Source organism: Sciurus carolinensis, chromosome 11 (genome assembly GCF_902686445.1).
Source record: "Sciurus carolinensis chromosome 11, mSciCar1.2, whole genome shotgun sequence".
In the NCBI taxonomy this organism is placed as follows: Eukaryota; Metazoa; Chordata; class Mammalia; order Rodentia; family Sciuridae; genus Sciurus; species Sciurus carolinensis.
In genome coordinates, this window is record NC_062223.1 from 80,090,289 (window position 1) to 80,104,881 (window position 14,593).

The 14,593-nt window shown below is 36.9% G+C and overlaps 1 protein-coding gene across 3 annotated transcripts in view; it reads right to left on the reverse strand.

Moving 5' to 3' along the window:
• Window positions 1-14,593, reverse strand: part of Ints4 (integrator complex subunit 4) — a 105,646-nt gene that overhangs the window by 81,472 nt on the left and 9,581 nt on the right. For all 3 annotated transcript variants that reach the window (XM_047517423.1, XM_047517421.1, XM_047517422.1), the window contains exon 4: window positions 10,289-10,395. In XM_047517423.1, the coding sequence (XP_047373379.1) occupies window positions 10,289-10,395 (107 nt within the window). The remainder of the gene's footprint in view (window positions 1-10,288; window positions 10,396-14,593) is intronic.

Genomic DNA, 14,593 nt, shown 5'->3' on the forward strand with positions numbered 1-14,593 from the left:
TTAAAAAGTACCCAGATTAAAAAATGGAACACAGCAAGGCATGGTGGCACGTGCCTGGAATCTCAGAGACTCAGGAGGCTGAGGCAGGAGGATCCTAAAGTACTAGGCCAGACTTGGCAATTCAGTGAGGCCCTATCTCAAAATAAAACTTAAAAGGGGTAGGGGATGTAGCTCAGTCATTCAGCACCCCTGGGTTCAATCCTAGTACCTAAGGTGAAGGATGTAGGGAAGGGGATGGCATGTGACTAAACCTTCAGAAACTGCTCTCAAGCCTCCTCCCACCAATCCCACCACCACCTCCACTATCACCAAAAATGGTAACATAGACTCTAATCCATAGACTCATTCTGCCTATTTCCTACTTTAGAAAATAAAATCAAGCTGAGTGTGGAGGCAACACCTATAATCCTAGAAACTCAAGAGGCTGAGGCAGGAGGATCCCAAGTTCCAGGTTAGTCTTGGCAACTCAGTCAAACCATTAATTAATTAATTAATTAATTAATTAAATTAAAAGGGTTGGGGATAGACTCCCTGGGTTCAATCCCTACTACCATCAAAGGGGGGATCAATCAAATCAATATTATCTGGTTTCTTTTGCTTAATATATGTTTGTGAGATATATCCATGGTACAGCACCTACAACATTCATTCTCATTACTATATACTATTCTATTTACAAATACACCAAAATCTATTAATTCTTTCTGTTGGTGGGTATTTGAGGTATTTACAGTCTTTCACTACTAAACTAATGCTACTGTAATTATTCTTATGTGTGGCTTTTAGTGCACATGTTCACATTTATGTTAGTTATACACTCAAAAGTGGAATTGCTGGGTCATAGAAATGCACATATAGTCAGCTTAAGAAGATACTGCCAGTTTTCCAAAGTGGTTATACTGATTTTAATTTACATTTCCACCAGTGTTGCCCAAGTCTGCCATGTGTGCTACATCCTTGTCAACACTTGATACTGTCAATGTTTCATTCTAGTTCCTCCTCACCAACATTTTAAATAAATTATCAGTTAATTCTCTCATACCCAGTTCAGTATTAGTAAAATTAGCTGTTTACATAACACAGTAACAGGAATTAAAAATTCTTTGGAGAAATGATCATACACCAGGCTTTCAAACTTTTTCTGACTGGGACCTAAAACCAAAAATATATGTTATAGTAAAACGTAGTACATAAAAATATATATACAAGAAGCTTAACAAAACAATATTCACCCCTATGTCTTGTGATATTCCCTGATATTTGTATTCTATTTTGTTTTTCAAAAAACACCAATAGTCCCATAAAACTGACTGCATTACCTCCTGATGCATCATCATCCTCAGACTGAAATGCATTTCTACAGAGAAAAGTAAATGGAACTTGAAGTTTTAAAACCTGCAATTATAGAATTCCTTAGAGAAATGGTTAGTTTTGAGACTGCAGCAAAAAATATGCATGGCACACCTTATGCCAGAAAGCAAGAAAGATGTCTAAGTAATAGAGTTCAGATCGAAAGGACTAAGAAACCAACCTACAGGCCTTCCTGCTGTCAACATTTTCATGACACCAAAAGGAATTCAGAATGTAAACTATTTCACAAGACAAATGACCCAGTTTCTTCAATGTACCCATGGTATTTAAAGAAAATACAAAAGAAGCCAGATGTGGTGCTCGCCTGTAATCTCAGTGGCTCAGAGGCTGAAGCAGGAGAATCACAATCTCAAAGTCAGTCTCAGCAACTTAGGCTCTAAGTAACTTAGGAAGACCCTATCACAAAATACAATATAAAAAGGGCTAGGAATTTGGCTCATTGGTTAAGTGCTCCTGAGATCAACCCTGGTACCAGGAAAAAGAAAGGTACTGTTATAAATTAAAAGAAATTTAAGAGACTGTCTAAAACCAATATGTGGATCTTTTTGGATCTTCATCTAAAACAAACTAATCATGAAAAGGACATATTTAATGTAATTTAAAATTTTTAATACAAATTGGTATGAGATGATATTAAGGAGTTACTGTTAATAATTGTATCATGGCTATATTAAAAACCATATTACCATTAGAGACAATGAAGTATTTGCAGTTTAAATACTATGATGTTAGGAATTTACTTTAAATTACTATAACAGACAACAAAAAGTAAAAGGGGAGAAGAAATGAAAAATATAACAAATTATGGAATTTATGATCAAAATTGGAAATAATAAATTTGAAATTATCCATAATATTGTTTGCTTTTTTTTAAAAAAAGATGGGTGGGCTGGGGAGATAGCTCAGTCGGTAGAGGGCTTGCCTTGCAAGCACAAGCCCTGGGTTCAATCCCCAGCACCACAAAAAAAAAAAAAAAAAAAAAAGATGGATTCAAATTGCAGCTCTGGCTCTCTAGATATATAAAATTTAGTCAAGTCACTGGAACTTTCAGAATCTTCCTATTTTCTTATTTGCCTTACTTAATATACAGGTTTATTAAGAGGCTCAAATTTCGAACATAAAAGTGAAAAACCTGATGTACTATATGCCATGATATGGCTATTAGTTATTGTTACTATAAACAAAAATAAGGAAAGTAGAAAATCATATATAAAGCATATACAATTTTACAAGGTGATAACTACATGTACCCCTGCAAATACAAGTATCTTTAGATAGTACCTTTCACAATGAACTATCCACAAATGAAATCACTGATTTGAAATACACATGATTAATTTCTCTCTACATCTTTCTTCTTGCCCTACCACCCCCAAATGTCTCCCTCCCTTTCTAATAATGGTACAGTCTCTGGAACTACTATCAGTAATTACCTGTTCCTCTCCTTAATTCCATAATCCCCAATCTCTCAGGTAAAGAATAAAAAGAGTTAGGGGTGGGATTAGGGGACTGGCTCAGTGGTAGAGTCCTTGCCTAGCATGCACAAGACCATATGTTTGATCCCCAGAACTGCAGAAAAAAAAAGAAAAAAAGAATAATAGGTCTCTGATGATGCCTAATGATACATGAATACATGGGCTACTTAGTGAAGAGGTAATCAGGAACCAAAGTTTCCCTTACAAAGTTTCCCTTGTTCAATTCAGTTCTCACTTCCCCATATGGCTCATTCATAAATAAATAAATAAATAAATAAATTCTCCCTCCCTTCCTCCTCCTCCTCCTTCCTTTCTCTCCCTCTCTCTCTCTCTCTCTCTCTCTCTCTCTCTCTCTCTCTCCAGTTACTAAGGTGTTTTACCACTGAGCTTTATTCCCAGTCCTTTTATTTTTTATTTTGAGACAGGATCTCCCTAGGTTGCTGAGGCTAACTTCATACTTGAGACTCTCCTGCCTCAGTCCCCTGAGTCACTGGGATTATAGACATGTGTCCCTGTAACCAGTTCATAATAAATAATTTCATGATTTTGGAAACTGTTCACTATGTTCAAAGGTGAGTATTTGAAACCTAAGTACTTAAAAAGTTTTGTGATATCTGTTTTCTTTTCGTCTATTTATACTGTTAAAAGTATCAATATTCTCTATCCTTGAAAAATTCCTCAGGTTTTTAACAGTGCTAGATAAATTCAGTGGATACTATGTCAATAACCAATTCTTATGATTACCTTTCTGAGCTGCCAGAGTCTTTTGCAAGTAACACACCCATACAAACATACAACACTGAACAAACAGGAAGATGTACTAAACAGGTAAACATGTATTAGATAGTACTATCTAAGAAGGAAGATACAAATAAAGGGAAAGAGAAAAAACTACCACAAACTGTGGAGCTAGGTTTGAATTACAAGTAGAAATGATAACTGACAATTTTCATTATATAGATACACAGAAATAAATACATGTAATTGTGTATATATAACAAATATTTATCCTCTAATTCTATACACTGAAGTACATAAATGCAATACTCTGATAGCAATGAGCACACCTAGCACTCAGCTCTTGGTTTTTAAGTGTGATTCTCAACTAAAAGGAATCAAGTCTTCCAGATAAAAGACTGATGTGAGGGTTAGAGTAGAGGGAAAAAAAAAAAAAAAAAAAGATCCAAGAAGGGCTGGGGATAACTCAGTGGTAAAGTATTGCCTAGTATGTGCAAGGTCTTTGTTTCAATTCCAGCACCATAGGGAGGAAAACAAGAGGATCCTAATTAGAATAAGACATAATTCAAGTTTTTATAAATATGCCAAAACATACTCTACTGTCATATATAACTAAAAAGAATAAAGAAAAAGAGGAGTCTGGAACATCTTACTGTATTATAAAGAAAGAAAATATTCAAAAAAGAGAGAAGTCCAAAGGACACATGCACAGCTTGAAGAGGCAACCAACCAGCTAAATTAAGAAATGTGAACACCAAGATCAAAGACAGTAATAGGTCATAATCCATTGAATAAGAAAACTATTAGTCCACAACTAACATAAATTGGAAGTGTGATGACAAAATAATTACACAGTTTAAAAGTATCTCCCCACAAAATATTTATTAATTTTAAAGGGAAAAAGTAATTTACAGTTGAAGAAGCCTGACAAATACCACATCAACCAACAATCAAAGAAAACATTATCATGGGCTGGGGTTGTGACTCAGTGGTACAGTGCTTACCTAGCATGTGTGAGGCATTGGGTTCAATTCTCAGCACCATTTACATACCAAAAAAAAAAAAGGTTCACTGACAACTAAATATTAAAAAAAAGTTTATTTAAAAAAAAGTAAACATTATCAGAGGTAGAACAATTCAAAATGGTGTACCACCTAACAAGATGCAACGACAACTACATCACATCTGTGATATCTCTGCCAATGATGGATAATTTAAATCTAATCATGAGAAAACATTAGACAAACAAATTCAAGGTGGTTCCACAAAATAACTGTCCCATAATTTTCAAAGTGTCAAGGTCATAAAATCAAGGAATGACTTAGGCATTATTCTAAGTTGAAGGAGACTAATGAGATATGGCAACTAAAATGCAACATGTAATTATGAATTGGATCATTTTCTATAAAGAGCATTATGAAGGAACAAATGGTGACATTTGAATAAGGTCTGAGGATTAAACAGCAGTAATGTGTTGTTAATGTCCTGATTTTGATGGCTGTATTGAAGTTAGCTAAAAATCTATCTTTGTAGGAAACGTACTAAAATATTCAAGAATAATGGGGCACCAAGTTGACAACTTACTTTCAAAAGGTTCACAGAAAACAAAGCTCTTTTTTACTATGCATGTAATTTTGCTATAAATTTGAGATTTTTTAAAAATAAAGATTAAATTTTATAAACAAGCAAAAAAGAATTTTAAAAGTATACTATTTCATAAACATTAGAAAAGCATTGCATTGTCCATAAGAAAAAGTGTAATTTAAGACCATAAAAAGAAAGGGGCAGTTATGGTAGAACTTCACCCACACAGGTGCAGTGAATACCTTCAAGAAGTACATAGGAAGCTTTGCAGAGAAAGTGGAGTTCATAAATTATTCCACATCTTAGCTGCACAAAGTGGCACAGTGGAATGAGAATATACTAGAATCAGATCTAGGTTTGATTACTGGCCCTGCTATTTAGGATCTATGTGATCTTATCCAAGCCCCTTAACCTTAATTTGTAAAAATGGGAATAATATCCTACACCACAAAATTTTATGGCAAATGGACTAAATTAATTTGCTTACTAATTATTTTATTTGAAATCAGCTCATAGTGTCTGGGCATAATGGATATTTGGTAACCTAATTTAGAGCCTAGCACTTGCAATGTACTAAAAAAAAAAATTAAACCTACTTAAGAAGGGCAGAAAAACAATTATAGGAAAGATGAGCAGGTGACAGCAAAGAAAAATGAAAATGCAAGCAAAAAAAAGTGGGCCAACTATTGAATAAGTCTGCAAATGTAGGACACACATGCATGAACTTTTCAGCAACAGCTGTCTAACAACGGGACAATCATGAGAGGCAGTAAGTTCATATCAGAGATACTCCAGTTCATGGTTCATATCAGAGATGCTCCAGTGGAAGATTCATGAACTAAGTGGGAACACCTAAACTTTCAGTAGAAGCCACATCCTATATAAAGGTGGGGTGGGCACACGGGCTTACAGGGGAAGGGAACAAGGAAAATCTCATGGGAAAGCTCCTATATAAAGGGAGGGATTCTTAGCGTGGTAATTTATTATACAAACGGCTCAATCAAGCACTTTGCTTCAGTTAATTCTTTGCCTCCAAATTACTTAAACTATGAAAATGTGAAACACATACTCTTATGTCCCCACAACATCTTACATATAGTAAGGGCTCAAAATAATCCATCAAAATAAGATACTAAAACTGAGAAGTAAATGGAAACTTCCAGATTTGAACAGGACCATGATTGTGTTTGTCACGGTTAATAAGTTAGTTGGTTTTTAAAATTACTTGTTTACATTTAATATGGAAGTATCATTTCTCATAACTAAACTGCTGAATGAATATCTGCTCTGAAGGTTGCTAGTACTGTTACAAATTCTATATTTGATTTTCAAACAAATTAAAATCTTTTAGCTGCTACTAAGGTAACCAGGCAACAATGACGCATAATCAGTATGTTACCACACACTAAATCTTATCCCAAAAGAGAGTCTAAATCACACCCTCAGGGCAATTTTATTGTGTCCTTCCTCTACAGGTCACTTCTTACATCACAGACACCATCATTAAGAACTTACAAGTGTCTGCAAATGCTATCTCAGTGTTGTACACTTTATCAAGCTATTGAAGTGCTATCATTTTTCATATTAATTGAGCTTAATTAAGTAAAGATAGGATGGGGGCAAGGAGAAAAGTGCTAGGGAGTGGTATCAGCTAAATTATATTGTTATATTGTATGCATGTAAGAATTTGTAACAATAAATCCCATCACTACGTACAATTACAATCCACCAATAAAAAAATGTGGAGGGAAAATAGACTAGAGTGTAGCTTGATGGTAGAGTGCTCCTTGGTTCAGTTACCACCCAGAGCAGGGAAGGTGGTATGTTTCTACCAAGTTGCAGTCCTAGGAGTTTAAGGTACTTTTGCTATATTATTAAAGGAACAAAAAAGAAGGGGCTAGGACTGTAGCTCAGGGGCAGAGCACTTGCTGAGCTTGTGTGAGGCACTGGGTTCAATCCTCAGCACCACATAAAAATAAGGAAAATAAAGGTATGGTGTCCATCTACAACAAAAATAATATTTTAAAAAAAAGGAACAGAAAAGAAATAGACACTGGAAGAAAAGGAGAAATGGAGACAATTAAGCTAAAAGGAAGCCTTATAAAGAAAGAAAGATCTTTGTTCTCCCAGAAAAATCTACACAGACAGAAAGCAGAGACACTTCCAATTTCAGGTGTGCAGGTACTACACAAGAAAAGAAAAACTTTCTGGACAAATCTGAACTATACTCAATACTCAAAGATTATGTTCCCTCCAACAGTGTACAAGGGTTCTCTTTTCTCTCCATCCTCCCAAACACGAATCTTTTTTTTTGGGGGGGGGGGAATACCAGAGATTGAACTCAGGGGCACTTGACCACTGAGCCACTTCTCCAGCCCTATTTTGTATTTTATTTAGAGACAGGGTCTCACTGAGTTGCTTAGTGCCTCGCTTTTGCTGAGGCTGGCTTTGAACTTGTGATCCTCCTGTCTCAGCCTCCCGAGCCACTGGTATTACAGGTGTCTGCCACTGCGCCTGGCAGTTGTCTCTGTCTCTTTCGCTATATATAAGCTTTTTAGTTTGATAAAAACCACATTTGTGGATTTTTGCTTTTATTACTTATGTTTTCAGATATCAAAATAATCATTGCCCAGACTAATATGGAGGAGCTCTCCCTTCTGTTTTCTTCCAATAGTCTTACGATCTCAGATATTATGTTTTAAGTCTTTAATCCATTTGAGTTGATATTTGTGGTGGTCTACCCAATTTCCCCAGCAAGCATTAATGAATACACACACCATCCTTTCCACACTATGTGTCCTTTCCTCATTGTAGGCCATTGTGTGGCACAGAAGGTACTGAAAATCAATTGACCATAAATGTGAGGGTTTATTTTTAGGCTTTATATTCTATTCCATTGGTCAATTTATTTATTTATCTATCTATCTATCTATCTATCTATCTATCTATTTATTTTCAGTGCTGGCGATTGAATCCAGGACCTTGTACTTGACAGGCAAGCACTCTATAAACTGAGCTATATGCCCAGCCTAATGTATTTGTTTTAAAGCCAGTTCCATGCTGGGGTTGTTTTTGCTTTTTGTTTTCTGGTACTGGGGAGCAAACTGAGGACCAAGGTCCTGAAAATGTCCCCATGTATTTTGTTCCAAATGATTTATAATTTTATTTGCTTTATTTAGATCTTCAATTCATTTTGGGTTAATTTTTTTTATATGGTGGTAGAATAGTTCCCAACTTCATTCATTTGCATATGAATAGCTAGTTGCCCCAGCACCATGTGTTCAAAAGACTATTCTTTCTCCATTGAATATTATTGGTACCCTTGTTGAAAATGTTGACCAAATACACATGGGTTTAGTTCTTCACTATCAATTCTATTCCACTGAACTTTATGTCTATTTTTGGCAGTACCACATTGTCTTCATTACCAGTGCTCTGTAGTTAAGTTTTGAAATGGGCAAATATAAATTCTCTTAATTTGTTGTTTTTTTCAGTTATTTTAGGTACCTTAAATAAAAATAAATAATTTTTTAAAAAATGCTCCACATAACTTTCAGAATGTAAGTTTTACACTTTTTATTTTTTTAATTGCAGTACTGTGGATTGAACCCAAGGCCTCAGGCATTAAGCTACATCCCCAGTCCCTTTTACCTTTTTTTTTTTTTTTTTTTTTTTTTTTTTTTTTTGGGGTGCTGGGGAGTGAACCCAGGGCCTTGTGCATGCAACGCAAGCACTCTACCAACTGGGCTATATCCCTAGCCCCACTTTTACTTTTAATTTTGGGACAGGGTCTTGCTGGATCACTGCAACTGACCTTGAACTTGCAATCCTCCTATCTCAATCTTCTGAGTGGCTGGGATTACAGGCATGTGATACAGTACCCAGCCTCGCTTCTTAAACTTATTACTAAATAAATGTATGTGTTGCTTAAGGATGGGGATCTGAGAAATGCACTGTTAGGCAATTTAGACACTGTGCAAACATCATAGTTTATTTATACAAACCTAGATGGTATAGCAGTATAGCCTACTATTCACCTAGGATAAGGGAATAGATACCCTATTACTTCTACTCTACAAACCTTTACAGCATTTTACTGTACTAAATACTGTAGGCAAAGACAGGTGCACACACATAATCTCAGTGAATCAGGAGGCTGAGCAGAACGAATTTCAAGTTCCAGTCCCATATGGGCAACTTAGCAAGACTCTGTTTCAAAAAGAAAAATAATAAGGACAGGGAATATGGTCCAATTCCCAGTACTGCAAAAATATTGTAGGCAACTGTAATACAATGATAATATTTCTGTACCAAGTATTAAAAAGGCACAGTAAAATATGATATAAAAGATTAAAATGGGTGTTGGAGTGTAGCTCAGTGGTAGAGTATTTGCCTAGCACATGTAAGACCTGGGGTTCAATCCACAGCACTGCCCCCCAAAAAGATTAAAATTGTATACCATAAGCCAGGCATGATAGCACACATCTATAATCCCAATATTTCAGGAGGCTAAGGCTGGAAAGAATCACGAATTCAAGGCCAGTCCTGGCAACATAGTGAGACACTTTCTCAAAATAAATAAAATAAAAGGGGTTGGGGATGTAGCCCAGTGGTACAGTGCTGCTGGGTTCAATCCCCAGCACCAAAAAAAATTTTTTTTTCGGTAAATAATTGCTTGTGTCTAGTTGTCCTATTCATTGAAACAATAGGCATAATAAAAGAATGTGGGCTTTGGAGTCAGAGAAATCAGAGTCTATATGACTGGCTCACAAATTCCTAGCAGTGAAAACTTGGAAAAGTTAGATCCCTTAAGTCTCAATTTCTACCTTTATAAAATAGGAATCTCAGAACTTAAGAATTGTGAGGGCAGAATGAAAAATTAAATACAAAGCACCATAATAAGCAAAGTGCATTATAAACACAATACACATAGTAGCTATATGCTGAAATTATTTTCATTTCTTTGGGGAGGTGGAAGAAGCTCATTTTATAACAAGTTACTTAGCTTTATTCCTAACTTAACACCAAGGACAAAAATAGAGACAGCTCTTAAAACCATTAAGAGACCTTGGCAATCCTCAGTTACAAGTTTAGAAGAGAGAAGACCATTATACTCTTACCTTGCAGGCTACATCAACTAATCGTGTCTGGATAGCTTGATTCTCTGGTAATTTAGTGCCAATCGCAAGCAAAGTGTCCAGGAGTTGAGCTAGGACTTGATGAGACTCTAGAAATGAAGATGAAAACTGGATTACAGAATCTCAAAAGGAGATCAAACAGAAACTAATTTACTTTGGTAAAGAATTCAGATTTAGCTGATGAGGTGATCCACATATATAATCCTAGCTATTTGGCAGGCTAAGGCAGGTAGATCACAAGTTTGAGACCAGCTTAAGCAACTTAAGTGAGACTTTGTCTCAAAATAAATTTTTTTTCAAAAAAGACTGGGTATGCAGCTCAGTGGTACAGGGGGTTCAATCCCCAGTACTGTAAAAATAAAGGAATAAATAAAACAAAAAGCACTAGGGGTGTAGTTCAGTGGTAGAGCGCTTGCCTAGCATGCATAAAACCCTGGTTCAATCCTATCACTGCCAAAAAAACAAAAGCAAACATTTGAAACAAAACAATGTGCGTCACCTTCTTGGAATTGAAAGACTGAATAATTAGGAAACTCAATCCTAAGTCTATGGCTTCCACAAATATAGAATGATTTTAGCAGTCACTTTACCTCACTATTGTTCACTTTCCTCATCTACAAAATGAAAGGTTTATACTAGATCATCTCTATGGTGCCTTCCAATTCTATCTTCTGTGCATTTCAGTAGGCCAGGAACTTGAAACCCAGAAAAGACCTAAATCAAATTTCTTAGAGATAATTATGAAACAGAATTAGAAAGTTTAGTAAAAAATAGAAGAGCCATTTGTCATAAATATGACATAATTTGAGTCCCTTTCTTTTAAAGGCTAGATTGAGGTTTATCTCAAAATATTCTCTCTCTCTCTCTCTCTTCTCTATTCTTCAGCTGGATGTGGTAGTGCACGCATGTCATCCCACTGGCTCAAGGCTTGTGTAAGGAGAATCTCAAGCTCAAAATCAGCCTCAGTAACTTAGCAAGGCCCTAAACAACTTAGAAAGACCCTGTCTCAAAATTAAAAAAAAAATAAAACAAATAAAAAGGGGATGTGGATCAGTGGTTAAGTGACTCTGGGTTCAATCCCTGGTACCAAAAAAACCCAAGACTTTTCTTGGAAACTATGACCAATTCTGTCAAATAAAGAAAATAATGCTAGGCACAATGATACAGGCCTATAATCCTGAGGACCCAGGAAGCTGAGGAAGAAGGCTCACAACTCTGTCTCCAAATAAAAAAATAAATAAAAAGGACTGAGGGTGTGGCTCAGTGGTAAAGAATGCACAGGTTCAATCAGCACCACAAAAAAAAAAAAAAAAGAGTTGGGAATATAATGCAGTTGGTAGAATGCTTGCCTAGCAAGTCTCAATCCCTAGCACCAAAAAAAAAAACATATAATATTTTCAGAAACAGCAATATTTTTTAAATTATTTTTTTAATTTAAAAATAAACATTAAGGCAACTGAGGCACTATGTAACAGAACTTAATATAAGACCAGATGAACAAAAAAATTTTTTTTTAATTTTTAAAATTTTTATTGGTGCATTATAATTATATATAATAATGGGATTCCTTCTGACATATTCACACATGCAAATAACAAAATTTGGTCAATTTCTTTCCCTAGCACCTCTCCTTTCCTTCCCTCCTCTCTCCTCCTGGCCCCTTTTCTCTAGTCACTGGTCTCCCATCTATTTTCATGAGATCTTCCCCATACCCCCTGCTTGCCTTTTTTTCTTTTTGCAATTTTTTTTTTTTAAATATATATACTGGGGATTGAACCCATGGATTCTTTCACATTAAGCAACATCCCCAGCCCCTTTATATTTTTTATTTTGAGACGAGGTCTTGCTAAGTTGTTTAGAGCCTCAGTTGTTCAGGCTGGCCTCAAATTTGCAATCTTCCTGCCTGAGCCTCCCAAGTTGCTGGGATTACAGGCATACCACCACACCCTGCTTTTCCTTTTTTCTCTATAGTTTTCGCATGAGAGAAAACATACCATCCTTGACTTTCTAAGTCTGGTTTATTTTGCTTAATATAATGCTCTCAAGTTCCATCCACAAAAAATAAAAAGTTTGAAGTAGTTTTGTACTTCACCTCAACACTGAGAATACATTTTATAGTGGGCATCAACAAGGAAACAGAAGGCAAAGAAATAACACAATGCATACAAGACCTGGGAGATGATACTTTCATGGGCACAAGATTGTGATGGTCCATGTGACCAGGTTTCTTGTGGTTTCTGAGTTAATGCACTGGAATGAATAAAGCATCAACTCTGCCATATACTATGTAACCTGAAGTTACTTCTCTGAGCTTCAGTTTTCTCACCTAATATATCTATCTTCTATCTTAAGTAAACTACCTTAAATATAATTGGTAGAGGTCAATAAATTATAGCTATTAAGCAATGAAACTGCCAGGTATGGTAGTGCACACCTGTAATCCCAGCGGCTGGGGAGGCTGAGGCAGGAGGATAGAGAGTTCAAAACCAGCCTCAGCAATTTAGTGAGGCCCTAAGCAACTCAGTGAAACCCTGTCTCTAACTAAAATACAAAAAGGGATGGGGGTTGGCTCAGTGGTTAAGTGCCTCTTAACCACTCCCCAGTAATCACAAAAAAAAAAAAAAAAAAACAATAAAACTATGCCTGTAATCCCAGGGAATCAGGAGGTGGAAGAAGGAGGATCACAAGTTCAAGGTCAGTCTCAGTAACTTAGTGAGAAGCTGTCTAAAAATAAAAGCAAAAAGAGTTGGAAACAATCACCTGCTGTCTGCCAGCATATTGCCTGCCTTTTAAACGCCAATTGCTCTCTGACCACCGCCTATCATCTGACATTTGCCTGCCCATTGCCAGCCTTTCACCTACCCATCGCAAGCCACCCAACCTCCACTGGCTGTTCACCCGTAGTTAGCCTACAGACTACCTGCAGACCACCCGCTGCCCATTGTGCCTGGAAGTCCACTGTCACAGTACTACATGTTTGGTTGCATGCAGCTGCTGTCATCTTGGGACACCAGCCAAGGCCTGCAGGTTTGCGGCCACCTGAGTCTGGGGACTTAGGCCAGGGCCTGGAGATATACTGGGGTACCTGCAGGTCTGATTGCCCATGAGGTCCTTCTGCTCAATGTGGTAGTGGTTGCTACTTGGCTGCCTCTTTACAGGGTTGCTCCTTTGTGTGAACACATCCCTGGTGGTCTCTCTGCAAGTTGAAAGGGCATTGGGATCCTGGGACTGCAGCAAGACAGGGCCTGGGGAAGCTGAAACCCAGGTCCATCAAATTGCAGCTGGGCTTGCGTGGGGTCTGGCAAGCCTGTGGAAAGCCAGAGACTAGGGGCAGTTCCCTAGGGGAGCAGAAGTTGGAGAAACTGGAGAAAACCAGGCTCTCTCAAGCTCAGTGAGTCCTGAAGTGTGCAGGGATGGAAGGGGGTAGTTACAATGGGTGGGAAGACTAAAAGAGGGTGTGAGGACATCTTACTATTGGCTCGCCCACCCAACCAGTCCGGCACCCACTGGATTGGAGTTAACATCAAACTTCAGAAAACCCCACTTGGGGAAGGGAAGCTGAGAAAATTTTTGAATGCCATCGGAAGCAATCATTCAATTTTCCATTGAGACATTCTTTCTCCCCCCGCCCCTCACACCTCTACCATCTTTGAAGCCAAACATTATTCATATATCAATTTATTGAAGAAGGGGATGTCTGAATAGAATATTACAGTTTTGTTGCATATTCTTATATTTTTACTTTTTCTTTTTTAAATCTGTATATATATTTTTTGCTCACCTGTATGTCTCCCTAGATTCTCCCTCTTACTTCTCTCATACTAACAGCCAACTTCTATTAATTTCTGCCTCACTCTTACTATAAATTTTAACCTCTATCTTCTCTCCTCCCTCATAAACATCACATCTTACACTGCATCTGTTTCCTCATTGTCCATCATTTGAAACAGTAAACCCTTTTAGCAAACTTACTGTTTATATACTGTAGACAATAACTGAGCACATTATTTCTGTTTATTGTGACAAAACTGTAGACACCTTAATAGGGGCCACTTGGTTTAAGGTTGTATATTGTTTGCATTGGGTGCTCTTAATATTGGTCTCCCCCTTAAAGGTGAGGTACCAGAAGCCTTCAGGACACTATAAGACTATAGGGCAGAAATTGTACTGCCTCAGATTCATAACACTAGATGAGAAGACACACAAACAACATGAAAAAACAAGGGAACAAAGCACCTCAAACAAATCAAGATATTCCAACAACAGAATCCATAGACAACTCAGTAG